The sequence below is a fragment of the Hoplias malabaricus genome, chromosome 8 (assembly GCF_029633855.1).
Source record: "Hoplias malabaricus isolate fHopMal1 chromosome 8, fHopMal1.hap1, whole genome shotgun sequence".
Lineage (NCBI taxonomy): Eukaryota > Metazoa > Chordata > Actinopteri > Characiformes > Erythrinidae > Hoplias > Hoplias malabaricus.
This window is the reverse complement of record NC_089807.1, coordinates 1,079,986-1,107,368: the sequence shown is the minus strand read 5'-3', so window position 1 is coordinate 1,107,368 and position 27,383 is coordinate 1,079,986. Positions and strand designations below refer to the sequence as shown.

At 45.8% G+C, this 27,383-nt stretch overlaps 1 protein-coding gene across 2 annotated transcripts; it reads left to right on the top strand.

Moving 5' to 3' along the window:
- Nucleotides 1-2,468: 2,468 nt before the first annotated feature.
- zfand3 (zinc finger, AN1-type domain 3) lies at nt 2,469-21,788 on the top strand. 2 transcript variants are annotated; one of them, XM_066680139.1, is made up of 7 exons: nt 2,469-2,822; nt 9,963-10,112; nt 11,646-11,686; nt 13,329-13,508; nt 14,960-15,025; nt 16,738-16,899; nt 19,894-21,788. In XM_066680139.1, coding segments are annotated over exons 2-7 (606 nt in total). In that variant the 5' UTR covers nt 2,469-2,822; nt 9,963-10,110; the 3' UTR covers nt 20,049-21,788. The 2 variants fall into 2 exon arrangements, with proteins under 2 accessions (XP_066536236.1, XP_066536235.1); XM_066680138.1 differs by lacking the exon at nt 9,963-10,112.
- The last annotated feature ends 5,595 nt before the right edge of the window (nt 21,789-27,383 follow it).

Genomic DNA, 27,383 nt, shown 5'->3' with positions numbered 1-27,383 from the left:
AGGTGGACAGACAACATTAGGAAAGTAGTTTTAATGTAATGGTGAGTTTGAAACTATTCCTAAACAATCTTGAAATGGTCATTAGATCTAGAAATAAATCCACCACAGAGAAAATCTACATTTAAGACATTTGACTTTATCTTAATTATCTTAATTTTCTATCGAAAATAATTATATCTACTGTCTTCAGTAACCTCAAATAAACCTTTAAACATCAAATATAAACGTCTATTAGAGCAGACAACTTCTATATTAAAGGTAGCATCTGAGATTCTGGACATGTGCTCCCTCTATTGTTTTTTTTTTTTTTTTTTTCCAGAAGCTCCTCAATTTTTAGGGTAGAACATATGTTAAGGGAAAGTAAACAACAGAGTTTTTACTCACTTTGTGTTTGAATTCCCACAGAAACTCATGTGTAACTCGAGCTGTTTAGTTTTGTAGCCCTTTCGCTCTGTGTTTACTTTCATGCAGTTAGCGCTCTCCTGAATTTAGAGTCAGTTCCACCTTAAGTAATGTAACTGTAACAGCAGAAATAAGTCAGTGTTACCCCCCTATGTAGCAGGAGTAGAGCAACATCCTCATCTCGGTCGGTGCTTTTCAGCGTTTGGAGTCTCTCTGTTGTCTAAAAACCTCCAAATTCAGTTTCTCTTTCGTGTCTCAGTCAGCGAAGCAGATGAGAAAGCCCGAGACACATCAGACGGACACCTTAGTCTATTTTTCCCTGTTTACTGACACGGGGCTATGTAAACACATCAGACCTTTTTCCAATGCACAGACAGACCACAGAGCAGTGAGGGAAATTCCTCTTAATTCATTTTTTTTTAAAAGAACGGTTTTTAGATTAAAACTGTGAACATCGCCTTTAAGTTCAGTTTCTAGTTGGCAGCTGATATAACACCTGTATCATTAACACTTTAATTAATGAATTGATTAATTAATATCTTTTGGTGAAACAATAGGGTGACCAGATCTGAGATGGTGAAAAAGAGGACACGTCTGGGGGGAGGTTATCGACAAATAACAGTAGCTCTACAGTCAGAACGTCCAATCAGAAGATTTTAGGCTACTTCACCATGCCCCCTTCTCACTCGAGCGAACCAATCGGAGTAGGGGAGGGCGGGACTAGTTTGTGAACAAAACTTCTCCAAGTTCTATGTAAGTTCTAGAAAAACAAAGTCCCGGACGTTTGTGAAATTCCGCCCGGACATTTTTTTAAGTCTAAAAAAGAGGACATGTCCGGGTAAAAGAGGACGTCTGGTCACACTATGATACAAGCATTTGTCATATGACATTGTGGGCGACAAGACAAAACATGTCTTAACAACTTTGTGTATATACACAAGAAAATAACAACAACAAAATGTTTCTACACCCACAGTTTGACCAGCTCCTCTGACCATACAGGGAGACTTTGTATTTCTACAGTTTCAGGCTACGTTGCTCTGCATACTTTACATTGACCTGGTGGTGCTGTGTTAGCATTTTGCCTTGGTATTAGTTGATTAGACACATCATTGCTGCTGGAGTTCAAATAGAGTGTATAAATGTTTATTGTAGTTTATGTGGACGTTAGCTGTCATATAGGCCTTCCTTGGCTTGAACGCAGTCCTTTAATAAACTAGTGCCTGAATGTTTTACAACACAGAAACAGGAAGTACAATCATAGCTCACACAATCTAGACAACAGAAGTGTTTTGCAAAAGTTGTTTCTTAAACACTGTTCCATAAATCAGATGAAAGTGTACAGCTTCAGGCTTTATTCGAAACACTCTCAGAAACATGGATTTAGACAGCCAAGCTTTCGTATGTCACACATCTCAGGATCCAATCACATCAACTCATGTGTCGGAGCTTATTCATAGTTCTGAGTGTATATCAAAAGAATGTAAAGGTGTAGAATTATATTGGAAGACATTGTTGATTTAATTATTTATTTTTTTAATGAGGCCTTGGTGATTTTATTTGGAAATAATTGATAAATGTTAATTTTTATGAAGAGGGGTTTCCTCGACCACCAGGCGGGTGGCTTTGTAAAATTCCTCACAAAATGGAGCCTAAGTGTGTTTCAAATACAGCTCTTTGTGTACTCGAGTGAGTATAGCAGGGATTAAGTGTTAATTTCCACAATTTTGAGCCATTTTCGTGAATCTGACAGCACTAAATCAGCTCTTGAAGAGAGGGGGCTGCGGCCTGTCGCTTCCTCAAACAGCGTTTGAATCACAAATCCCTTTTACAAACAAGGAATACAGCTTGGGCAGTACCAAGTCAGTCGCAGGGGCGTTCGTATTTTGCTTGTGATTATTAATCAGCTGAAATGACACATATAGATTTAAATGTTTCTGTAATATAAAACGTGTATACCTTGTCACTGTATATGTATTTTGAATCTAAAACCAAGCACTCATATGAATAATTAAACTTTGTACGATAATCGTAGGTCCCCCGTTTTGGGAGTGGTTGCGCTCACACTCCAGCTGATCGGCCTCGACTCCCGGTGCGGTCCGTCGGACTGTACGCGGTTTTTCGCCGTTTTAGCCGATTTTATTCCTATTAAACTACAAAATACCGCCACAGTTAACGCTCTCGGCGACGTGTGCTTCGTATGGTGCCTGTTCTGCGGCGAGAGGGACACCGCGAAGGCTTTCTTGGGCAGCGTCGAGCTGAGGAATTTGCCCCCACAACAAGCAGGCCGCTATCTCATCCACGGTCTTTCCTGATAGTAGAGCCAGCCGCGTTCGCACAGCGATGGGGGACACAGGGAGCGAGCGGAGCAAGCCGCCGAGTAACGTTATACCTCCGCGCTGTCCTTGTGGATTTTGGGGGTAATGTGTTGTTTGATTTGGGCTTGAAAGTGCTGGTTATTACAGATGACGGTGCTTAAATCTAAACGGGGGTAGAGAGAGTGTAACTGTCTGGGGGCTGTCAGTTTCTACCCATTGTTTGCCTAGGCCTGGCTAGGGATGGGGGTGGGGAAGGTTGTCTGTGTTTTCCAGATCACACTGTATTTCTGTACGCTTTCTCTGAACATTGCTGTGCCCACAGAGCGTCGATTGATCCGGCCAGGTTCTCAGACCCAGGGTTCAGGTAATCGTATTCAGGTAGAACTGGATTTAATCGGCTCTGGTTCATCAGCTTTCCCGTTGACAGGTTTGGAAGGAGCTGAGCTGAGCTACCTGTCTTTGTCCACAGTTCAAGGAGCCGGAGAAAACCTGAGCCCTGTCCCACAACTTTAAGCATGTCCCTTTATTTCTCCAAGCTGACAGTCATTGATCAAAGGAGCTGTCACTTACACAGGTGGTCCTCTGCGCAGCGCTGTGTAAGACCACCTGATACGGATGGGGGAGGGTGGCAGGGAGCTTTAGGGGCTGCTGCCTGTTTCTGTAGTCCTGTTTAAACCTCTATAGCCTTCCGTAGTCATCCATATTCACAGAATTTGATACGTTTCCTCTGTTTTGTAGTAATTGTTGCTAAAAATACTGCAGTAGCAGTAATGGTCTTTGTCTCTTCGTGTGTTTTAGGGCTGTATGATTTGAGAAATCTGATGTTGGGATTTTACTGGAGCTGTACTTCAACTGCAATGTGAACTGTGATGATTCTTTATAAACTAAGTTCTAGGGTTTGTTTATTTTTGTTGTTTGTGATGTCACAGTGTATTAGTGTTTGCTCTGACTCGTTTACAGACAGTTCCCGCAGTCTATGGTTGTGTACGTTCACTAAGTTAAACCTTATTAAGGCCACGCTGTTCGTAACGGAGCATGTGATACAGATTGTATGCCTGTGAACTGCAGTCACGATTTAAAACCATTCATCTTTCAGCTCTGATTTCTCAGCATGAGTCACAAGTCGATACAGATGTGACATGGTTTGAGAGCATTGTATTTGTTTGATGATGTGGTGAGGAAATCTATACAAATACAGTACATAGGCCTACAGCAGTGTGACATGAGTTAGGGGCGGGTGATACGATAAAAATATATGACATCACAATATTTACAGATATTTTCACCGTAAAAATGGCGTGAAGAAGTGGTGCTAAATCAGATAAGACCATCTGAGGAATGTTGCAACACTCATGTGTTTTTATACAATAACAACACATGTATTTTATATTGCCCACCTCAGCAGGAACGCCTCGTGTTTGTTTATCTTTTTTCGATACAGGTCACTGCCTCAGGGAAGGGTGGTTGAAAACATGTTCACAGTTCACTTTAGAGGCACATAATATTTTCAAAATCATGGAGAAAGCAGGGCAGTCACAATGGTGCAGCAGGTAGAGTCTCTGTCACAGCTCCAGGGACCTGGAGGATGTGGGTTCGAGTCCCGCTCCAGCCTGCGTCTGCGTGGGTTTCCTCCGGGTGACTGTCTGTGAGGTGTGTGGTGTGTTCTCCCTGTGTCTGCGTGGGTTTCCTCCGGGTGACTGTCTGTGAGGAGTGTGGTGTGTTCTCTCTGTGTCTGCGTGGGTTTCCTCCGGGTGACTGTCTGTGAGGAGTGTGGTGTGTTCTCTCTGTGTCTGCGTGGGTTTCCTTCGGGTGACTGTCTGTGAGGAGTGTGGTGTGTTCTCTCTGTGTCTGCGTGGGTTTCCCCCGGGTGACTGTCTGTGAGGAGTGTGGTGTGTTCTCTCTGTGTCTGCGTGGGTTTTCTCCGGGTGACTGTCTGTGAGGAGTGTGGTGTGTTCTCCCTGTGTCGGTGTGGGTTTTCTCCGGGTGACTGTCTGTAAGGAGTGTGGTGTGTTCTCCCTGTGTCTGTGTGGGTTTCCTCCGGGTGCTCCGGTTTCCTCCCATGCTCCAAAAACACACGTTGGTAGGTGGATTGAAGACTCAAAAGTGTGAATGGTGTGAATGTGTCTCTCCTTGTGAAGGACTGGCGCCCCCTCCAGGGTGTGTTCCTGCCCTGCGCCCAGTGATTCCAGGTAGGCTCTGGACCCACCGCCGCCCTGAACTGGATTAGGGTCTGTTTGTCTCCACTGCTAAGACTGGATAAGTGAGCAGTGCTGCTGAAACATGGAACTGGCCGAGTTATGGTCCGTCATTGCCAAGGCTCGTTCAGTCATTCTCTCTTTGGAACAAAACTTGTAAACGTACCTTACACATGAAAAGTGAAGCCTGTTGCTTATCGCAGTGAGAGATTTATGCTCATGTTTTCCGACTCTGTGAAAGGCGTGTGTTTTGTTGATGCGTGCGTGCACTATTAGTACGTTACTAGATGGATGTTACCTGGTGGCAGGGGCTGTAATAGATCGCAGGTGCTGTTGAGTATGTAAACATGCCTTTATTTGTCATCGTAAAACATAGAACGAAATGTGTCTCTCCTGTTTATCCCCCTCAGCGGCAGTGAACACACACACACACACACACTCACACACACTCTGTCTGAGTGCGGTAGGAAGTCGTCCCCAGCGCCCTGGGAGCAGTTGGTGTTGCTCAAGTCCACCTCAGCCGTGGATTGAGGGAGGAGGGCAGTGCTGTTCCTTCTACCCCCTGCTCCCAATATCGGAACAAACCTGTAGCATGGTTTGAAGTTTACAGAGGTTAAATATTTATTTAGTCAAAGCCTGTTGCAGCCTGAGGACATTAATGTGCCCCGTGGCCTCAGTGTTTAGCGCTTTACAAAAACACCTCATCTGAGGGTTTTTTCACATGCACAGTTTTTTTTTTTATTATTAGTTTTTTTTAATGTTCGTTTTCATCCAAACGCACACTGTTTTAGGATCTTAACTGAGTGCATTTACACTCACACTGTTAATAATCCGTTATTAACCAGAGTTCTGCAGTTATCTGATTATTCAGGTGCGTATTTAAACAGCACACTTCGGATTCTGAGATAAGAGTAAGGTCTAGAGTCAGATTAAGAAATCCATTTAAGAGCAGGGTTTCAGCTCAATAATCTGATTTCTCAGTGCACATTTACTCAGGGCCCAGTGGTGCAGCAGGTTTGTCTCTGTCACAGCTCCAGGGTCCTGCAGGTTTTGGGTTTAGAGTCCCACTCCGGGTGACTGTCTGTGAGAAGTGTGGTGTGTTCTCCCTGTGTCTGCGTGGGTTTCCTCCGGGTGACTGTCTGTGAGGAGTGTGGTGTGTTCTCCCTGTGTCTGCGTGGGTTTCCTCCGGGTGACTGTCTGTGAGGAGTGTGGTGTGTTCTCCCTGTGTCTGAGTGGGTTTCCTCCGGGTGACTGTCTGTGAGGAGTGTGGTGTGTTCTCCCTGTGTCTGCATGGGTTTCCTCCGGGTGCTCGGTTTCCTCCCACACTGCAAACACACACGTTGGTAGGTGTATTGGAGACTCAAATGTGTCCGTAGGTCACAAAAAATGAATTTGTATAAAAGTAATTTTAAAAAGAATTGCAGTGTAAATGTCCTGTCACTTTATAGACGGCATATTCTTCCTAAAAACAATGGGAACAGCCCAGGAGCTTTCATTAATCACTGATAAAACAATATTTTGAAAAGAAAGCATATTGTAGTTTTACAGTAATATTTGTTACACATACACACACACACACACACACACACAGAGAGCGTCTGTATGAGTCTCTGAACATTTTCTTTGTTCTCTGCATCCCAAAGGTTTGTAACTGAGCAGGAAGAGCAGGGTTGGTGTTATATGTTTGTTCTGAATAAGCAGCAATAGGAGATGAGTCTGATTGTGCCTGTTTTGACTGTCAAAGTAAACGCCACCGTTCTGTGTGTAGAAACATAATCAGCCGCTCGATGGATGTGTCCAGTATGAGATCCGTCTTACACCAGATTAATTGGCTGTGTTTGGATGTAAAACTATAAACTGCTGCTCGGAGACATTTTTTGATGTGTGTTTATGCCTCATCTCACCCGACAGTCACATGTTACCGGGAGCATGAAGAACAAGTAGATTTCATTGAACATAACAATTCCTCAGTGCTGCTGGAGTTTTTAAACCCTGTGTCCACTCTCTGTCCACTCTGTGAGACACTCCTCCCTCGTTGGTCCACCTTGTAGATGTAGAGTCAGAGACAGTAGCTCATCTGTCGCTGCACAGTGTGTGTCGCTCGTCCTCTAGTCCTTCATCAGTGACACAGGACGCTGTCGGCTGGATGTTTTTGGTCGGTGGACTGTTCTCGGTCCAGACACTGAGGGGTTTAAAAACTCCAGCAGCACTGCTGTGTCTGATCCACTCTACACCAGCACAACACACACTAACACACCACCACCACGTCAGTGTCACTGCAGCGCTGAGAATGACCCACCACCACATCACACCTGCTCTGTGGGGGTCCTGAGCGCTGAGGAACAGGGGGGAAGAGGGTAACAAAGTATGCAGAGCCACAGCTGGACTACAGAGTGCTCCTGTGTGGTCAGTGGAGCTGAGAGAACAGACAGTGAGTTTAGAAACAAAGAGGTCATTGAAATGTTTTGACTGGTTGGTCGTTAATGACATTATTAGTGTATCCTCTTCTTTATTTTTGATCAGATTTGATTGGATTTGAATGATTAAGGGCTGCTATTTTTACACATCAGTCTCAAAACTATCCCGCCCCTTGGCTGAGTCCGCTCCAGACTGTGTCAGATGTGTCCTATTTGCTTTAATTGTCCTTGAGACGTGTGGCGCTGTGTTCACAGCAGAAGTAAAGCATTGTAGTGTGTGTTTGTACTGAGGAAGCAGTTTTTTATCGAAATCAGATTGAATGAGTGCCATAGTCACATTGCTGAGCTGCAGATTTAATTCTGGCCGGTGCAATCATCAGAAGTGTCTTAACGAATTCTAATCTGTGACGTTTAGCTTCTGTAGGTGATTTAGACCAATCGGAGGGAGCCGGACACTGTGCTGTGGACATGACCACGACCGTCTCAGAGTTAGGGCCAGATCTTCTTGGTTTTGCTTCTAAAAGGACACCATATGGATTTAATCAATAGATGATCAGTATTTTAAATCACAGTCGAAATACTGGTCCAAAACATTGCACTCAGGTTTCCCCCAGTACTGATGTATGGGCAGTGTAGTGTAGAAGCATCACAACATATTCCCTAATTCAGGTAATGTACCAGGAAGATAGTTCAGACCTGGGCAGTAGGAGCTCTCCTCTGGTGTGTTGGGCCGTCCAGTGACGTGGAAAGAGGTCGTGGTGGACATCACGTGCATAAGAAACAGATTAATGGCGTTTATCCACTGCATGGTTCCCATTCTACTCTGTTCCCCTCTTCCACCAGGTGAATCAGGTTCTGGTTCTGGAAGCGGGTTCTTGTTTAGTGGCTGTTCTCTAGTGGTTCAGAGCGAGTCGAGTAGGGACTAAACCGTGGCGTGTAAACCTTGCAGAGCGCTGATCGTCCAGAGAGAGTCGTCACTCTACGCCACGCGACGCAGACGACCAGCACCAACTCTCCATCTGTAAAATCTCCAGCTGCAGCAGAGATCACGTTTGTTTTTATCCGACTCACGACGGCAGCTCGTAAAATGACGCCGTGGTCTTTTGAAGAGGTTCAAACGCTCCTTGGATCGGTGGCCGACGAAAGAATCCAGCGAGAGCTGGACGCTGCAACAAGGAAGGAACAAACTCTACTGATCTGTCTGAACTGATGACGGAGCTGTGTTCAGTCCCAAACAACAACAACACGCCGATACACCACGAGTAAACACCGCTTAACGTTACCACCGCCGTTGTTGTGGTTTCCACAGCCCACTGTTCCCCTCAGAGACGGGGTTAGAGACGACACTGAAACATTTCAGGGGGGAGCTGTGGGAGTGGAAAACCAACCAGGGACCAATCAGAGAGTAGAGTCCAGTAGAGTCAGGACCATGCAGTGGAAAATGCCTTAAATTTATTTAAACAAGAAAAGTATGCTGAAAGTACACTGCTCTCTGTATGAGTCGCCTGTATGAGCTTCTCCTGATGTGTTTTAAACTTTAAAATCTCTGAGATGATATTTGCGCTCCTCATCGACCCCCCCCCCCCTCCACCCCACGTTCCTGCTGCTTCTGCCCACAGAAGGTGACGCTAGGTGTTCACGGCAGAGTCTTGATTGGAGCTCTTGCCTTCTTCATAAGCCTTAATTGCGTCTGACATTTAACAGGAGATGTCAAATTAATCCTGTTCCTGCCTGTGTGCCCCCCGAGACCTTGATTGGCTCAGAGTGATGTGCCAAAGAAAAATGAGGGAGAGAGCGAGTGTAAATATACCCCAAAAACATGTTTACTGCTCTCTCCTCAGGCGTCGATCACGGTGGAGTTCTTCTGAAATGGGTTTTTCTTAGCGGTGATTAAACTCTGTGATGTTGTTGTTTTGGGAATACCTCCAGATATTTTTAGTTTACAAATAAGTTTTTGTGTTTGTTTTCATTTTTTTCCTGTGTGTCTGTTTGTGTCTGTTTGTGTGTGTTTGTGTATGTATGTGTGTTTGTGTGTGTAACATACAGCTGTATTTATAAATTTATATATTCTCTGCTCTTTTGTTATTTTTACGGTGACTGTGTGTCGTATTAAAATCACATTCTCATTTTATTGAACAAAAAGGAACCTAAGACTGAAGCAGTGTGAGAGGGGAAGAGTTTATTGGGCGCTGCGTTGGTTCTGAGCTCCATCAGGAAAAAGCTGCAGAAGACTGTGATGGGTTTGTTCTGTTCTTGGGGACAATACTGTGTCCAAAAGTCCGTGTGAGTGTGGGTTTAGACCAGTTACAGATGGGGGCAGTGTCAGAGTCGGGAACGGAGCGCATTAATACTCCATTTTTAAACTATTTTAGTTGAATAAAGTGACATCTCTCGTTTATATCGCTATGGAACCGTTATCGTAAAATTACACTTGAGCGGAGAACGTTTGTATTTTGAATTCTGCATTCCACAGTAACACTTTAAACCCTATATGGCTAAGACCTTAAGGTGTGTGTTGATGGTTTGTACGACTCACAGAAGCAGGAGGGTAGCGACCTCAGTGCCCTGCTGCTTGTTCTTTAGAGAAAAGAGAATTTAAATGACCATTAACTCAATCCTATTTCACACAGGAGTCGATGGCAGCAATAAATCCCAAGAATCCCAAGATTCTCCACCATTCACCAGACCAGTGGTCTTCAATCTTTCTGCTGTGCCCCCACTTTTTTTACTTTTTAAGATGCTCTTTTGCTTCCAGACTCCAGTGTAATTTATTGAAAAATGTAATTAATACAAAACACCAACTGTTATTGAACACAACAAATAGATCAGCTTTACAGTGCCATTATTACGAGTGACGTGTGTTAAGTATCTCATTAATCCCCCTGTAGTGCCCGAGGTACAGCCACCAGTCACAGAACCCACAAATACATGCATTTGGAGCGAGAAATCTGTAATGACTCAGATGTTTTGGCTCAGAATTTGTAAATTAAGACAAATCTGGAATACATTTGTGCAGAAACTTAGCTGGATCCACCCCTGCATCTGTCCTAATTGTTGAGCAAAATTATGGGAAATGTAGGACAGCACAGGATACGTCTACGGTGCCTTTAACAGTCAACAGACCTTTTAGGAACCTCCCTCTCCCCTCATAGTGTCTACACTGAGCTAAAACTCTGAAGAAATAAAATAACTGTGCATTAAAAAGACACACACTCTCCCTCGTCTCCACAGAGGAACATAGTTCTGTTTCTTAATGAAACGTCTGTGACCTGCTTTGGTCCAAACCCCACGAGCCCCACAGCAGTGTTCTCCCCCTGTGTAAACAGCCCCTGTTCAGAACGCCCGCTTTCAGCACCTGTTCCTTTAAATGATAATGAGCCGCTTGCTGTTCACCCCGACCCCGAGCGCACAGCAGTGAGGAGCGAGGAGCAGAAGCTCTGGTTTTTAGCCGTTTTCACTCTGTTCTCTTTCTTCTCCGTTTTTACTCAGTGCTCTTATTTCTCCGCGCTCATTGTGTCTGTTTTGCTGAGTTTAACCTCGTCTTTGCGCTCTCACATAAACACGGGTCCAGCGCTGTGATTGGACAGACTCAGACGAGGGGGCGGGGCCATTCTAAAGTCTCTGCACTTGACGTCAGAATCGGAGCAGGATCAGAACGACTCGTTTTATCCCGTGTTTTCTGACTCAGAGCCCACAGAAAAATGACTGGGGGGGTCTTGTCTCTCAGTGTGTGGTTCAGTGGGCTCCAGATCCACACTTTAATGTGAATTGTGTTTAATAATATCCCATTTAAAGCCAAGTTTCCTCACATTCTCTAAAGGTGGTGCTCTAGGGTTAGGAATGCTCTCCTACCCCCTCCCTAATAAGCTTTATTTTTACCCACAATGTCCTGCTCCCTCCCTGTGCCGACATCCACCTCCTTGATTGGGTAGTGATTATGATTGCTGTTGATTGTGATGAGAGCACATTGTTGATGTTGTTTTCTTCTGTTTACCTCGTCGTCCTGTCCGAGCGTGTGGAGAGAGAGGGATAGCAGCTTGGCGCAGTCCATATGCATAACGTCTTGAGTTATGGAAGGGCCCCGAGTTACACCCATAAACACGACTGTCTTTTTTTATTTGATGCAATCACAACACCGCACTGTGCTGGGCCTTGAAGCCGTGATGAGGCACAGGCCTTGGTTGCCTTCCATTGCTCATTAATGGTCTTCTCTTTAAGCTAGGCCAATCCAATCAGGTCTGATTAGCTGCTTTGCTGCACAGCTCTCGTGTGGAAAACAGTTTGACCAATGGATTGTCTTTTTCTTTCCACAGGTCGAGCAAAACCATGAACCTCTGCTCCAAATGTTTTGCAGGTAAAATTAACTCTGTATATGTGGATGCCTTCATATGTGTGTCTGTGTGTGTGTCTGTGTGTGTGTGTGTGTCTGTCTGTCTGTCTGTGTCTGTCTGTGTCTGTGTGTCTGTGTGTGTGTGTCTTGTGTGTGTGTGTGCGCGCACTTGGGGCTGACACTGTTGACTACATTACTAATCGAATAATCTTCTGGGGCACTTTACTGTGCATGAGTCTTAGGCACATAAGAGTATATCTATGTTTTTACCTTCTCAGTAAATGTGGTGCTTGTATAAAATTAAATATAATTACAATAGATACAAAACATAAACACAGTGAAAGTTGTTTGTTCTAAAAAGTAGACACTGTGCAGTGAGTGAGTGAAGAACAGTGTGTTTCCAGATGTTTCTCCTGATCGTATGGATTTGTTAAATCTACAGCGCACTTCATTTAACACAATGGAGTATTTATTATCCTCTGACACTAGGCACTGGCCGATCACCTCAAATAACACTGTCACCTGGGGAGGTGTGGAAAGGGTTAAACAAACACACACACACACACACACACACACACACTGGAAGAATGGGACTGGGTTTATTCTGATATTAGGGTTAATTTTTGAGCAAATAACTGCTTGGATAAATGGCTTTTTCAGTCTCGTTTTCTCTGGAGCTTTAAACCTCTGCACATTGCTGTTAATCTCAGATAAACCTAAGAATATTAACAGTTAAAAATCAATTCTCATTATTTTTTGTTGATTCCTAATTTGTTTTTTTACTCAAACTTCTCATTCACAGCATTTTGGTTTGTTCAGTGATGACATTAAATTAAAAAGATAAGAAATAACGGTAAATCAAGCCTCATACCAGAGGTATTCAAACACTTTGCTTCAGAGGCCCCTGTATTTCCAGTTTCTTCAAAATCTCAGACCCCACGCTCAAAGAAAACAAACTGTAAATAACCTCAAGGTGTGGATTAAATCAGTGGTTCTCAAACTGGTGGTGGTGCGTGGAGCAGTAAAAAGTGGTGCACCAGATGACCTCGTTAAAATGGCCACTTAACTAAAGAATTAATAACTGAAAAATGGTCAGGTGTAAACCACATAATGTTGCAGTGTTTTCATAATTAAGCTTTAATACAATCTGTTTGTGTAAAAATAAATAAATAAAAACCAACAAAACCTGGTCACGTGATCTTCCAGTATTTTTGCATAATCCATGTAAAGAACACACACTTTCAGCTTCTTACTGAGCGTAAGAAAAGGCTAGAGACAGACGAGAGGAATTTGGAGTTTATTGCAAAAAGGGCAAAGTGGAAACGAGAAACACAAACCGAGTCCGAACCCAGCGAAACACTCCTGAGCCCAGAAGGAATAAATCTAGAGGCAACACTTAACTGTAGGAAAACGACTCGGCTGATCTTCACATCATTAGAGTCCTAAAACACTTTAACAGCGCCGCGCCCCTTCACCTACTGCTACAAGCGCTGAAAGCTGCTGTGACCTGCTCGCAGCGCCACACTGTTTTCACCTGCAGTCTGTTCCAGCGCATGGTAAATTAGTCTACCTTCCTTCACAGCTCCTCCAAATCTCACTTGATTCCGTTCCTCCTGCAGCCTCTCCCCTTCCCTCACAGCTCCTCTCTCTCTCTCTTTATCTCCAGACATCCAGAAGAAGCAACCCGACGAAGACTGCGCCTCAGAGCCCACCCCCAGCTCCAGCAATAGCCAATCAGCAGTCTTCTGTAACGAGACGAGCAGCAGCAGTAGCCAAACCCTGTCCTCCACGCCAGTCGTCTCTGAGGGGCCTTCGACAGATGCCACGCCCCTCTCCGCACAGGACGGTGAGTGTAACAGCAGCTTCGGGAGGTATATTTATTCAAGTTTGCTTATTTTTCTCGATGTGTATTTTATGGTTCCTTCCTTTTATTGTGATTCGTTAAAGGGGGAATAACGTTCCCCAGTGGAACCCAGTTCTGTTTCTTAGCGAAACACCTGTGAATGCGAAGAGTAAGGGTGTGTTTGTACTTGACCGTTTCGTTTCATTAAAGCGAACCCTAGTGCGACTGGTCTGTTAAAGGTAGAGATGAATTTACCATTAACTACGCGTTCATCAACGCATCATGGCCGCCTCGTGGGTCCTGCGTCCGTTTGGTGCACATCCTCAGAAAATACACAAGATGCAGTACGCACATAAAAGGTAGGGGGCAGCGCAGACGATCAACATCATCACAACGGGGGAACGTTTTGAAGAAGGCTGTGTCAGAGACAAATCTACAATTACATGCATCTTTTTTCTGGTCTGCCCTCTAGTGGGAGCCTCCAGTAGCACACAGGCAAGTAAGTGAACAGTGACAATCACAGCGCACGTGGTTGTCTACGCGAACGCACAGCCAACCACCGAGTCTCTCTACTCTGAGTGAGGTTTATTAGCATAACACACCTGCACTATCAGGTCTGAGCTGAATGCTCCTGTAGCCAGGGGGCGCTGTGGCGTATGGGACCCAGCAGAGCAGGGACACTGAGTAAAGAACACAGGCCTGTCTCCTGCACCGTGGCTGCAGACCCCAGCTTGACTGAAGTCACTGTCGTTTCTCTGCTCTTAATGTATTACAGTGCTTTCATTTGACCGGCCTCTTTAACTACGGCATAGGCACGTCTCTTACTGAACCGTCCCTCGACCCGTCAGCATCTAGTCTGTGTATTTGGTACAAAGAGCCTCCCGAACCCTCACCACTGACAGGACTGGCTTCACCGTTTCTCCCTGTGACGTGTGAGAGGCTGTGGCTGTAAAACAGAGTGCTGCCGTCCACACCGCGTCTCGTATCGATTAAGGGACAGTGCCCCCAGCTGCGATGGTGATGTAGGGGCCACTTCAATACATTTACAATCCTCTTCACATTTTTAAAATATTATGACTTTAATCTCAAAATCAAAACGATGTTAACGTCCAAATACTTGACTTTGGTGTGTAGTGTTTACTCTGTGAGCTGGCCTTTGATTAAACAGTTAGAGGACCCCTGGTCCACACCAAGGGCAGTGGGCTACAGTTAGAAACACACCCAGACGCAACAGAAGCTCCTGATTTTATCACCACTTCTGATTCATTACTGTGAATGTGGGCAGACGTTATAAAAGATGATCCTCATTTTAATAATTCTTACAATGAAACAAACAATGCTGTCACACGCAGCCTGTGCTGAACATGCCGGCCCTGTGTGAGCATTCAGACAGATAATGATGCTTTAATCTCTTTGTGTTTCTCTCTCTCTGTGTCCTGTGTGTGCTCCTGCAGAAGCCTCGAGTACAGAAACAGCCCGGGGCACGTTATCCACTCCCACAAAACGACCCTGTGACACAGGTACACCTGGGCCCTCCCTGAGCACCCTGCCTTTCTTTCTTTGATCAGATTAGAAACGGCGAAAAAAAGGACTTCAGGAAGGAGAACAATGAGGGTTTTTTTGAATCAGGTACAGGAGGAGGTTATGAACACATGAAGGTCAGAGAACACACATCTGTCGTGTGTTTATTTACAGTTTACAGTAAATAACTGTTTATCTTTTTGGTGAGACCTCACACAGTAGTGTTCACCCATTCACTGATCAGCCTGAACATTAAAACCACATCCTTTTTTCACACTCATTACAAGTTACAGACTGTAGTCCGACCGTTGCTCTGCTCTTCATTAGTGCAGACCCCCACATGACCCCACAGAGCTGCTATGATTTGGATGGTGGGTCATTCTCAGCAGCACTGCTGTGCCCAACACACACTAACACATTACCACAACGTCAGCGCAGCGCTGAGGATCACCCGCTTCCCGAATCATAGCTGCTCTGTGGGGGTCCTGAACGTTGAAGAACAGAGTCAGTTGTAATTGTAGAACTGCAGAGGGTGTGGAAAGTGGAGCTGAGAGAATTGACAGTAATGGTGCTTTTCCACTGCATGGGTCCAGCTCGACTCGTTTAAAGCTCGTCGCTGTACCACTAATGGTGCTGGAGTCGCCGCAAACCCCCGTCTCTAACGGCAACCGTGGGCTTTGAAAACCACAACAACGTGGCGGTTGAGTCAGGTGCTGTTGACCCGTTGTGTGGCGTGGTGGTGGTGTTTGGACTGAACACGGCTCCACCCCCAGTTCCTCACAGAGCAGTTTTCCTTGTCGTACATTGGGCTTTCGCTGGAGATTTTCCTCAGCCACCGACCCAAGGAGTGTCCGACCCTCTTCAGAAACCCCTCGGGGGAACGTTACGAGCTGCTGCTGAGAGTCGGATAAAAATTTATGTGAACGCTGCTGTAACTTCAGAGATTTTATAAGCGGTGAGTTTGTGCTGGAGCTCTGCGTTTCCTGGTGATTGACAGGTCTCTGGCCAATCAGAGCTCAGCAGGGGTTTACACCTCACATTCAGTACCGACTCAGCTCGGTCAGAACCGTAAGGGGGCAGGGACTGAAAAAGTACTTGGTTCCAGGACCAGATTTGGCCAGGAGTCCAGATGTGTAGGGTCCATGCCGTGGAAAAGCACCATGTGTAGAAACAGAGAGTGATGATTGGTAAGGGTTTGTAGTTAATTGGAGTTTAAAATAAATAAGTACTAAATGAAATCCTTATCTGCATTTTATCTGCTTTTATTCAAGGTTGAGCACAAGTTCAGAGTTTAATTGCAGCTCCTCTGTAATTACAGGCTTCTGTGAGCAGTGGAAAACAGCAGAGTGTAGTTTTAGTTTGTGATAATTGGGATATAGATGAAATTTACAGAAAGGGAGAAATAGCTTAGCGTTATAATGAGTGTTACCTAATTGTGTAAATGCTAAGGCTGTGTATACATGGACTTGTTGATGTCATTCTCTCTCTCTCTCTCTCTCTCTCTCTCTGGTGGTGAATGTGCTGTGAAGTTACGGAGAGGGAAGGAGGAAGGCTTTTATCTTTTGAGGGTATTAAGTGTGACTGGGTGTGTCTGAGCTAATGGGGTAGGAACTGGGAACTGAATGGTAGAGAAAACCGTGTAAAGAAAACGTGGCTGATCTCTAGATAACAGGATTAGCTGAGGATCTCCCCCTGTGTCTGTGTTTCCCAGTCTCAGGTTCAGAGAGCGATGCGTCCCCAGAGAAGCGGGTGCGAGTTGGAGAGTCCTCTGAAGAGTCTCCGCGAGGCTCCAAGCAGAAGAACCGCCGGCGTTGCCATCGCTGCCAAACCAAACTTGAGCTCGTACAACAGGAGCTGGGATCCTGCCGCTGTGGTCAGTGTTCAGGTTTATCTTCAGTCACACTGATTTTAACAAACAAATAAACTGTTAAAAATTTAAAATGGTGAGAATATAAATCAATGAAAATGGGGAAAATTAAAAGAGAATTTCAGAAAAACTAAAACAGAATTTAGGAAAATAATAACAGATTTTACAGGGCTTTATACACAGTGCTCACACGGCTCACACCCACTGCTCACGATAGATCACTCACTGCTCACTTACTACTCACTCATTGCTTACAAACAGCTCACACCCACTGATCATTATCTGCTCACCAACAGCTCACTCACTACTCACTCAATGCTCAATCATTGCTCACTAACATCTCACTCACTCAATGCCTAATCATTGCTCACCAACAGCTCATTTACTACTCACTCAATGCTCACCAACAGCTCACTCACTAATCCTTGTTAAGTAACAACTCACTCACTACTCACTCAATGCTCAATCATTGCTCACTAACGGCTCACTCACTACTCACTCAATGCCTAATCATTGATCAGTAACAGCTCATTCAATACTCACTCAATGATCAATCATTACTCAGTAACAGCTCACTCACTACTCACTCAATGCCTAATCATTGCTCAGTAACAGCTCACTCACTACTCACTCACTCATTAAATGCTCAATTATTGCTCACTAACAGCTCACTCACATTTCACTCCCTGCTCTCAAGCAGCTCACACCCACTGTTAACTAAAATCTCACACACTGCTCACTCCCACAGCTCACTCATTGCTCACCTACAGCTCACATCCACTGCTTGCTTTTCTCTGCTCCTGTTTTTGCCTCTTTGGCTCTCATTTCTCTGCTCAGGTCATGTCTGATTTACACAGCTTTGTTGCATGAATGTGGGTCCTGCGCCGTGATAATGACGTGACTCAGAACGGCTCGTTTTTGTCTCATGTTTTCTGACTTGGGCAGCACAAAGCAAACAGACTGTGTGGTCTTTTCTCACAGTGTGTGGGTGCATTTTTCATAATGGGTTGCTTTTAAAATGTGTATCTGTATTTTTACACACACACACACACACACACACACACACACAAATCTCACACAGCATCACCCTTCTCGTCTGTGGCTCATCCTTGTTTCTCACCTGAAGCTCTCCCGACTCTACACTCTATTGTGGATCTTTAGAGAAAGCAGGTAATAATGAAATAAATGGTGCAGTTGAATAAAATCCGCCGTCATGTTTCAGTGGATGGCAGTGTTATCTTCTTAAATTCTAAGCTGAAATCATCCCACACGTTTGACAGGGCTGCTATTGTTACCTAGCTGTGGCCGTCATCGATTTGATAGCGGATTCCCGTTGCTCTGCTAATGCACTCAGACGGATCCTTTATCAGTTCAGGCCCGAGTGAAAATAATCTCTCTGTGCTATTTCTATTAAACGACTCCTATTGTTAGTCAGCGCTCTTCAACTGCCTCTTTTATCTTCATAAGAATGTGAGTGTGTTTGTGTTAGTGTGTGTGTGTGTGTGTGTGTAGGGGGGAATATACGAGGGTGTGTGTGTGTGTTCGAGAGTACTGGAGCGACTCCAGCTGTAGTGCTTTGGAGCTTTTAATTGTGATGCTTTAATTGAGGCATGCTGAGCTTTTAATCATCCCTCACTCTCGGTAAGAACACGGTGTGTATTAATGAATGCATTAACTTCTTTAACGAGGCTGTATGTGTAACGAGACTCTCGGAGCTAAACGGATACGTCCCACTCGCACAGCAGCTTTCACTCACACTTATCTCATAGCGCCGCTCGGGCACACACTCCTACGATCCTGGATTCACCGGCAGCTCTGCACAATTAGGAAACCCATTTCAGATTCGTTTACCATCTGGAGTCGCAGGGCTATAGGGCGCTGGGGGATATTCCCCCTTTAAACTGAGGGAGGAAGGGTGCTACAAGTTCGCATCATCTCTCTGTTTTAATAGGTTTCACAAGTGCATGGAATTACAGAAATACGTCATAGTTTTACAGTAAAATTACAGCTTCAGTGTCATTGTGATGCTCCACTGAGCTGTAGTAAAGAGAACAGAGCCTCTGTTGTAACTACTCTGGGCTCGGCACTGCAGAAACCGCACTGTGTAAAATTCGGAAGTGTGAAGTATTGTCCGTAATGGCCAGTGGCTTTTTAAGAGTCACAAACTCCACAGATTCCAGTTTGATTCCTAAAACAGAGCGAGCAGTTTTGATCTGTGTGTTCAGCTTGTTTGTGGCACGTTGATGTGGTTGTAGCAGCACTTCATTAAGAAGCTGTACATACCCTTACATTTCTCACTCTCTCTGGGTGGATAGGCTAGCTAGCATCACAGGTTTTTACAGTCAGTCTTCTCCACCACAGCCCCTTTCACACATGCACATAATTACAATTATAATTACAATTACTGCCGGCACCTTATAGTACAAATGCTGGGAAATGTCAGAATAAGCACATGTGTGAACAGAGCCGCTAATGTTCCGGGATATTGTGCTGTATCTCCTGCATACTCCTAAATCACGCGGACTATTTCCAGAGGTGAGAACACATCTGACAGAGAAATTGTCCCAGTGTTCTCTACATAGGTAAAAGGACATCTCTGGAAACCTCTGGACCTAATTCTCTGGATGTTTCACGGAGTTCGGATGTGAAAACGACTCCAGTGTGTTGATGCGTGCGGTAGTGTGTAGCAAAACAAACAACAAGCGAATAAAAAAAAAACTTGTTACTTTCACACGTCTCACCCTCCCTCTTTACATCGCTTTCTCAGCATTGTACATGTTAATTATCATAACAGATCTGGGTGATTAGCATTCTCCTCCAAGTGTGTTGAGCTGTCCGCTGACATTTAGTAGCATTTCAAACTGACATTCACATGTTTTTCAGGGAAACCTTCACCCTCACAGTGTAATAGCATCATCAGGTTCAGGTGTGAGGAAAACTAAATCTCTTTCTCTCTCTCTCTCTCTGTCTGTCTGTCTGTCTCTCTGTCTATCTCTCTAGGATATGTGTTCTGCATGTTGCACCGGTTGCCAGAGCAGCACGACTGTCTGTTTGACCACCTCGGCCGCGGGAGAGAGGAGGCCGTGCTCAAGATGGTCAAGCTGGACCGCAAGGTGGGAAGGTCCTGCCAGCGCATCGGAGAGGAGTGCTCCTGAACACACACATGTATACACACACATGCACGCACACATACACACACACACACACTATGTGGAAGAGGAGAAGAGGACATACACACACACAACTACACCTCCCTGCCAGTCCCACTTTACCGTGAAGGTGGAGCTCCTTCCCTCAGAGCACTGCTGAGTCCATCCCTGAACTGAACAACCTTCACCCCATTTACCCAGCACTGTTTAAAATCGGCCACCCCACACACACACACACACATTCGTATGGCTCTGAAACCCCTCACAGCTGTCTTAAGCCCATTCCTATGGACCTTGTTGGAAGACCCCTGTCCCAGAACAAACCACAAGCTGCCCGAATATAAAAAAAACATCAATAAAAACAGAAGACACCTCCACTGACCCTTTTATGGCACTCGCTGACTTCTGACCTCTCCAGCTCCTGGCCCGCGCTGTCCCTTCCACTCGTCAGCCTGATGTTCCTCTGCCGTGGTCCGTCAGGGGTCTGTCCGAACACAAAACCTCCTGCCTCAAGCTCGCGCACTAAGGAAGGGGCGGTCTGCCACGACTCCAACCTCCGCCTCCAGTCCCCTGCTCCCGAGGGAAGTGTGTCGTTTTGGAGAAACTGCTTATAATCCCCTCATATGCTGCGATCCACCCCGGGGGAACACACACATCAGTTGATTTGATGCTGTCTTCTTGATCGAGCTTCACAAGTCTTCTCCAGAGGGAGTCGATCGTCTCGGAACCGGAGGATGAGTTCTGACTCTGGAGTTACTGTCCCGGGTCGGGCTCAGGAGAAGTCGGCCAAAGCTCTCCACACACGGACTCGGCCCCAGCTACTGTCACATGCGAGACACAGCAGTGCCTCTGTTTTGTCTGTCTTGTCATTGCATACACGCGCACTCACCCTCACGACATACACACGCCGTCTCAGTTATGATTTCACGTATACATAAACATATATAATATATTCTATTGTTGGGACAGCAGGCTAAATCAAGACGGTACCCATCGGTTCATCTGGGACTGGCCCACGGCGTATCTGCGGATTGCCCCTCTCTCCCAGGGTTTTATGGGAACTGTAGTCCAAACACACTCTAAATTACACACTACAGTTCCCACAAGACCCTGCTACGTGTTTTGTGACTGCTCTGCCTCCGGAAACAGCACACACCAGCTGCTTTCAAAGGGATCGTGTCTCCTGCCTGTTTTTCTTTCTGTCCTCTCGTCCACCGCATCTTCCTCCCTCTTCTCCATCTTCAGTTACAGATGCTGCAGTCCGTTCCTTGGCCGCACCTCTGCTGACGTTTCCTCCTCCTCCTCCTTCTCCCAAACTCCTGGACTCGCTTTCTCCGACACCTTCACCCGCGTCTCGTTTCTTTGCGAGGAAGCGTTCGAGTGAAGCCTGAGACAGGGGCAGGTTAAATTTAGCTAAAGTTACCCATCACCCGTTATTTCTGTTCCTTTTAATCTGAGTTGTGGATGTGGACAGAGCTGACGAAGATAAGTGAATATCCTGTATCTTAAAAGAAATCCTTATTTAACCTTCTTTGTGTTTCTGATTAACTCTCACTAGCGTAGAGCTGCGTTTCTTTGCCCTGTTTAGGTTAACATTGTTAAAAAGGTTTAAAAAAAATATGGATAAGAGAATAATTCTGTAGCCTTTTTTGGATTCATTTGTTTTTTTTTTGTTTTTCCTTTTCTTTCTTTTTTTCCTTTCTTCTTTTTGCTGAAAAAAAGAATAAACTGGATTAGTGAAGTGTGTTTCTGCCACCTTTTAAATCCTGTTTCAGAGAACAGCCGAGCGCATGCGTGGGGGAACAGGGAGTGTGTGCGTGTCGTTTTATAAAAAAGAACCTCATTCCTCTTTCCTCCTCAGCGTGGGTCTGAAGCGAAGTGCTGTGGTGAGGGCTGGGCTTCTTCTGTGTCTGGAAAAGTGATTCACAGTCTTTGGTCTGAAAGTGTGTGTAAGAGGAAATGAGACGGGCTTTTATTGCACATCCACAGCAAACGGTTCACTGACGAAACGCCCAAGACGGCAGACCCCTCGGTTCATGGATTAACAGGTGACCGCCTTCGCTGTGTGTTGGTGCAGTCAGTGCAGTCCTGGTGGGAGGGTGATTTAGTCCAAATGCAGTCGTCAGTCAATTAATCAATCAGCTTTTATTCATATAGTGCTTTTCACAATAGTTTCTTCGTCACACAGCAGATTTACAGAGACCCGGGTCTGAGCTCCTATGAGTCAGTGGCGACAGGAACACCTCCCTCAGCGCACGAGGAAGAAACCTCCAGGAACCAGAAACACGACACAGGACAGAAGTGGAGTGAGCTGAGAGAGATGATGATGTTGTAATGAGAAGGTGAAATATTACTGATGGAGGTGTGATTCTGGGTGAGAGATTAAGTGCAAGACAGAAACAGCCTCCTTACACGGTACTGTAGGCGAGACAGGGCCAAGATCTGGTGCAGGACACAGGGTGGAGCTGGATCAGGGCAACACCAGGGAGAGCAGCAGGGACAGAGCGGCACGAAGCATGAGCGAGACAGGAGAGTGTCTCCTCTCCATGTGCTGCTCTGCGCCAGTGTCTGTAAATGGGTAAAAAAACAAAGTGTCTGGGTCCGGTGCTAGGCTTTCTCTCTCTCTGCTCACGGCAGAGAAACGCCATCTGGAGGTTTTTAGACAACGGAGAGACTCCAAACGCTGAAAAGCACCAACCGAGATGAGGATGATGCTCTATTCCTGCTCCATAGGGGGGTAACCCTGACTTATTTTTGCTGTTACAGTTACATTACTTAAGGTGGAACTGACTCTAAATTCAGGAGAGCGCTAACTGCATGAAAGTAAACACAGAGGGAAAGTGCTACAAAACTAAACAGCTCGAGTTACACATGAGTTTCTGTGGTAGTAAAATCTTAGACATTTTTAGACAAGTCATTTTTTCCCCTACCAGCAGGTTCAACCTTAAACACAAATCTGAACATGAACACACCAAAGAGGACGATTCTCCACGGTCAGAGACATTCCTCTTTAATAACGAATATGTTCCGATACTGAGTCTTTGTTTTGTTCTGTATTCTCTTAGATCAGGAGTGAGCAGTCTTATCCACAAAGGGCAGGTGCGGCTGCTGTTTTTTCTTCCAGCCAACCAGGAGGTCACATGATCCGTTGTTTATTCAGTGCTCTAGACTGAATGGACTAAAATCCAGCAGCCACACCAAGCTCGCCCACCCCTGTCCCAGATGATACTGCTGCACCGTGCAAAGTTAAATACATCAGTCATTAAAATCAGTCCAGTGTTCTTTAACTAAACAGCTCTTCAAAAGAACTGCTCCAAGCTGTTGCTTAATGTTCATATTTTTCATTTTTATTAAATGAATTAAAATATCTTTATTTATAGCACATATAAATTCCACTTAGTGCAGCATCACAGAAGTAAATCTCGAACACTGTAAATGAGTGGTGTCTCAAAACCATGCTGAAGTGCTATTGAACTGTGTTTGTGAAACACATCAGGAATGGTAACGTTAAGCGGTGTTTACTCATGGTGTATCGGCGTGTTGTTGTTGTTTGGGACTGAACACAGCTCCGTCATCAGTTCAGACAGATCAGTAGAGTTTGTTCCTTCCTTGTTGCAGCGTCCAGCTCTCGCTGGATTCTTTCGTCGGCCACCGATCCAAGGAGCGTTTGAACCTCTTCAAAAGACCACGGCGTCATTTTACGAGCTGCCGTCGTGAGTCGGATAAAAACAAACGTGATCTCTGCTGCAGCTGGAGATTTTACTGATGGAGAGTTGGTGCTGGTCGTCTGCTGGTCCAGATGGAATCTGAATAGTCGGTTCTTCAGCTGAAACTGTGACAGCGTCCTTGGACGAGTGGAGATAAAGAAGGAAACACCTGGGAAATGCTCCATTTGTGTGCTTTTTCAAGCTGTGGTCGCCACGACTCGATGGGTATTGACTACAGTTCTCTCTCTGTTCTGGATCTCAGCAGACGACTCAGAGCTCTGCATCATTTCCACGTGTCTCATATATCACTGTGATCTCACCGCGCTGTAAACAGTGGATTAACCATGACTCTGTCCTGACTCCGTCCCTTTATCTCTGGGTCTGGAGCTGAATTCAGACACAGAAACTCTTGATATGAATCAAGAAGTGTGATTATTTTTTTTAAATACTGAGGTTTCTGTGTGTGTGCTTGGTGCTCCACCTCTCTCCTCTGCAGGATATTCTGAGCACAGTGGAGTGGACGCTGTGTGTTAGTCAGTGGAAGGCTGTGAAAAGGCTTGTGCTCTCGCCTCTCGACTCCACGTCAGCCCTTTTCCTTCCTTCAATTAGAAAGAGAGTCGAGAGAAACTCATCAAACGGCATCTTCAAACAGCGTTCTGCCCGCAAGCCAGACAGAGGGAGTGTGTGCATGTATATCATGTATATGTGTGCACACACACACACACTCACTCTCACTTATAGCTCAAGCAGTAGAGGAATCTCTCAGGCATATAGGCAGATGGCCCAAGAGTCAAAATATGCATTAGCAAGTTGCACCAGATAAACTGTATGCACACACGATCCGCAGTGTTTAAAATTAGCAGTTTAAACTCATCTGCATGATATGAAATATTTACAGGGTGTTTGATTACTGCTAGCCTACTTATACTTATTAGCCTTTGGTGTGTGTACATGAGCAGGAGTTAAAATGCACTCACCATCCACTGTCAGAAATGTTTTTCTGTACGTGTCCACAGGCGCCAGTCCTTCACAGGGCTACACACACTCACACATTTACTCACACACTCACACCTGCACATACTTTTGAGTCTCCAATCCACTACCAACATGTGTTTTTGGAGCGTGGGAGGAAACCAGAGCACCCGGAGCAAACCCACGCAGACACAGAGAGAACACACCACACTCCTCACAGACAGTCACCCGGAGCAAACCCACGCAGACACAGAGAGAACACACCACACTCCTCACAGACAGTCACCCGGAGCAAACCCACGCAGACACAGGGAGAACACACCACACTCCTCACAGACAGTCACCCGGAGGAAACCCACGCAGACACAGGGAGAACACACCACACTCCTCACAGACAGTCACCCGGAGCGAGAGTCAAACCCACAACCTCCAGGACCCTGGAGCTGTGACAGAGACACTACCTGCTGCACCCCAGTGCCGTGTTGATCTGGAGCCCACCAACCCACACACTGTGAAACAAGTCAGTTTTCTGTGTGCTGCCTAAGTCAGAAAATGAGCCGTTCTGATACATCTCCACTTCTCTACATTGCAAAGGCTTTAGATTGGCCCCGCCCCCTCCTCTGAGTCTGTCCAATCACAGCGCTGGACCCGTGTTTACGTGAAAGCACAAAGACGAGGTTAAACTCAGCAAAACAGACACAACGAGCGCGGAGAAATAAGAGCACTGAGTAAAAACGGAGAAGAAAGAGAACAGAGTGAAAACGGCTAAAAACCAGAGCTTCTGCTCCTCGCTCCTCACTGCTGTGCGCTCGGGGTCGGGGTGAACAGCGAGCGACTCATTATCATTTAAAGGAACAGGTGCTGAAAGCGGGCGTTCTGAACAGGGCTGTGAGCTACGTCCAGAATCTGAAGCACCACAGACAAGCGGGGGTCCTAAAGCGGGACGGACTGAGCGCTTTATGCAGAAGTAATACACAGAGATACCGGATCTCCTTTCAGTGTTTAAGAACACACACTCCGTGCCCTCGTCTTCCAATTAGTCCGATATTCCTCCTGCCACTTTCCTGTAAGTGTTATTACACAGAGAAGGACCAGGGTATCAACTTCTGCATCGATGTGCTGGATGTGTTTGTAATGGCGGTCCTGATTGCCAGTAGAGGACATGGTTGTGGTCCAGTGATTCATCTGCTAATGTAATAGAAGTCAGACGTATCCGACTGGGCCGGGGCGAGACGGAGAGATGGGAAGGAGTCTGATGAGATTGTCGCTGATTACCTCTAAGAGCCGCGGCTCAGATTACATCCCCATCCTCCTCGATGTGTTAATACTTACAGCGCACACTTAGTCTTTAATCAGCGCTCGATTACGGGCCGTTAATGTTTACAGTCCCATTTCGTCCCCGTAGCAAAGGATCATTGAATCTGTGCCAGTTTTCTCTCCATCTTTTTTTTATTGCTCCATCCAGCTCCTTTCATTTTGGGTGAAAATCTCGTTTCATGAAATAATACCTGAGGGAACTTTATTTCCTTCCAGCGACGTACCACTGTGGCTGTGTTTATCTTAGTCCCGATGCCTTGGTCCGGACCAAACCAGAAAACGATGCATTTGTTACATTTCAGACACGTGTACAATCAAACCAAAGTGAATAATGCGAACACTTAAAGGCAGAGATATTTGTGCTGTGTGGCCGGGCGTTGGCGTGGACAATCGTCTGCGTCGTAAACGTAACCGTCTGCGTACTCGCCCCTGTGCTACGACTGTCACTGGAGGCTCCCCCTAGAGGGCAGACCAGGGAAAGGTGCAGGTAGTTGCACAGATGACTCTGACAAAGCCTTCTTCAAAACTTCCCCCCACTGTGATGCTGTTGATCTCCCACACTGCCCCCTACTGTTTACCTGTGTATTACACTTTGCAGACAAGTGGCCTTTATTTTCTGAGGACGTGCAAAACCTACGCATCAAACGGACGCACGATACACGAGGCAGCCGTGTAAAAACCTTACACTGTACCAACAGAGGAATCGTTTTTGGTGCCGTGTAGAAGCCTTTTTCTAAAAGTTAAATATGGAAGAGTTGAATCTCTACTCATCGAGGACCTGAGCCCCTGCAGCGCTGTTACCTTTGAAAGGTGACAGGAGGGAGATTGTTTTCTTTGCCCTGTTTATTTTCAACACATTAGCAACTGAACGTCCTCCATTCAGACCACAGCCGACCGCCCCCCTCCCTCTCTCTCTCTACCTCTCTCTCTCCCTCCCTCTCCTCTCTCTCCTTTCACTCCCTCCCTCTCCCCTCTCTCTCTCTACCTCTCTCTCTCCCTCCCTCTCCTATATTTCTCCCCTCTCTCTCTCCCTCCCTCTCCTCTCTCCATCTCCCCTCTCTCTCTACCTCTCTCTCTCCTCTATTTCTCCCCCCCTCTGTCTCTCTCTCTCCCCTCCCTCCCCTTCCTCTCTCTCCCCTCTCTCTCTGTCCCTCTCCCCTCTCTCTCCTGCCCCTTCCCCTCTTTCTTCCTCCCTCTCCTCTCACTCTCTCTCTCTCTCTCTCTCTCCTCTCACTCCCTCTCTCTCTCTCTCTCTCTCTCTCTCTCTCTCTCTCTCTCCTCTCACTCCATCCCTCTCCCCTTTGTCTCTTTCCCCTCTATCTCTCTCTCCTCCTTTCTCTCTCCC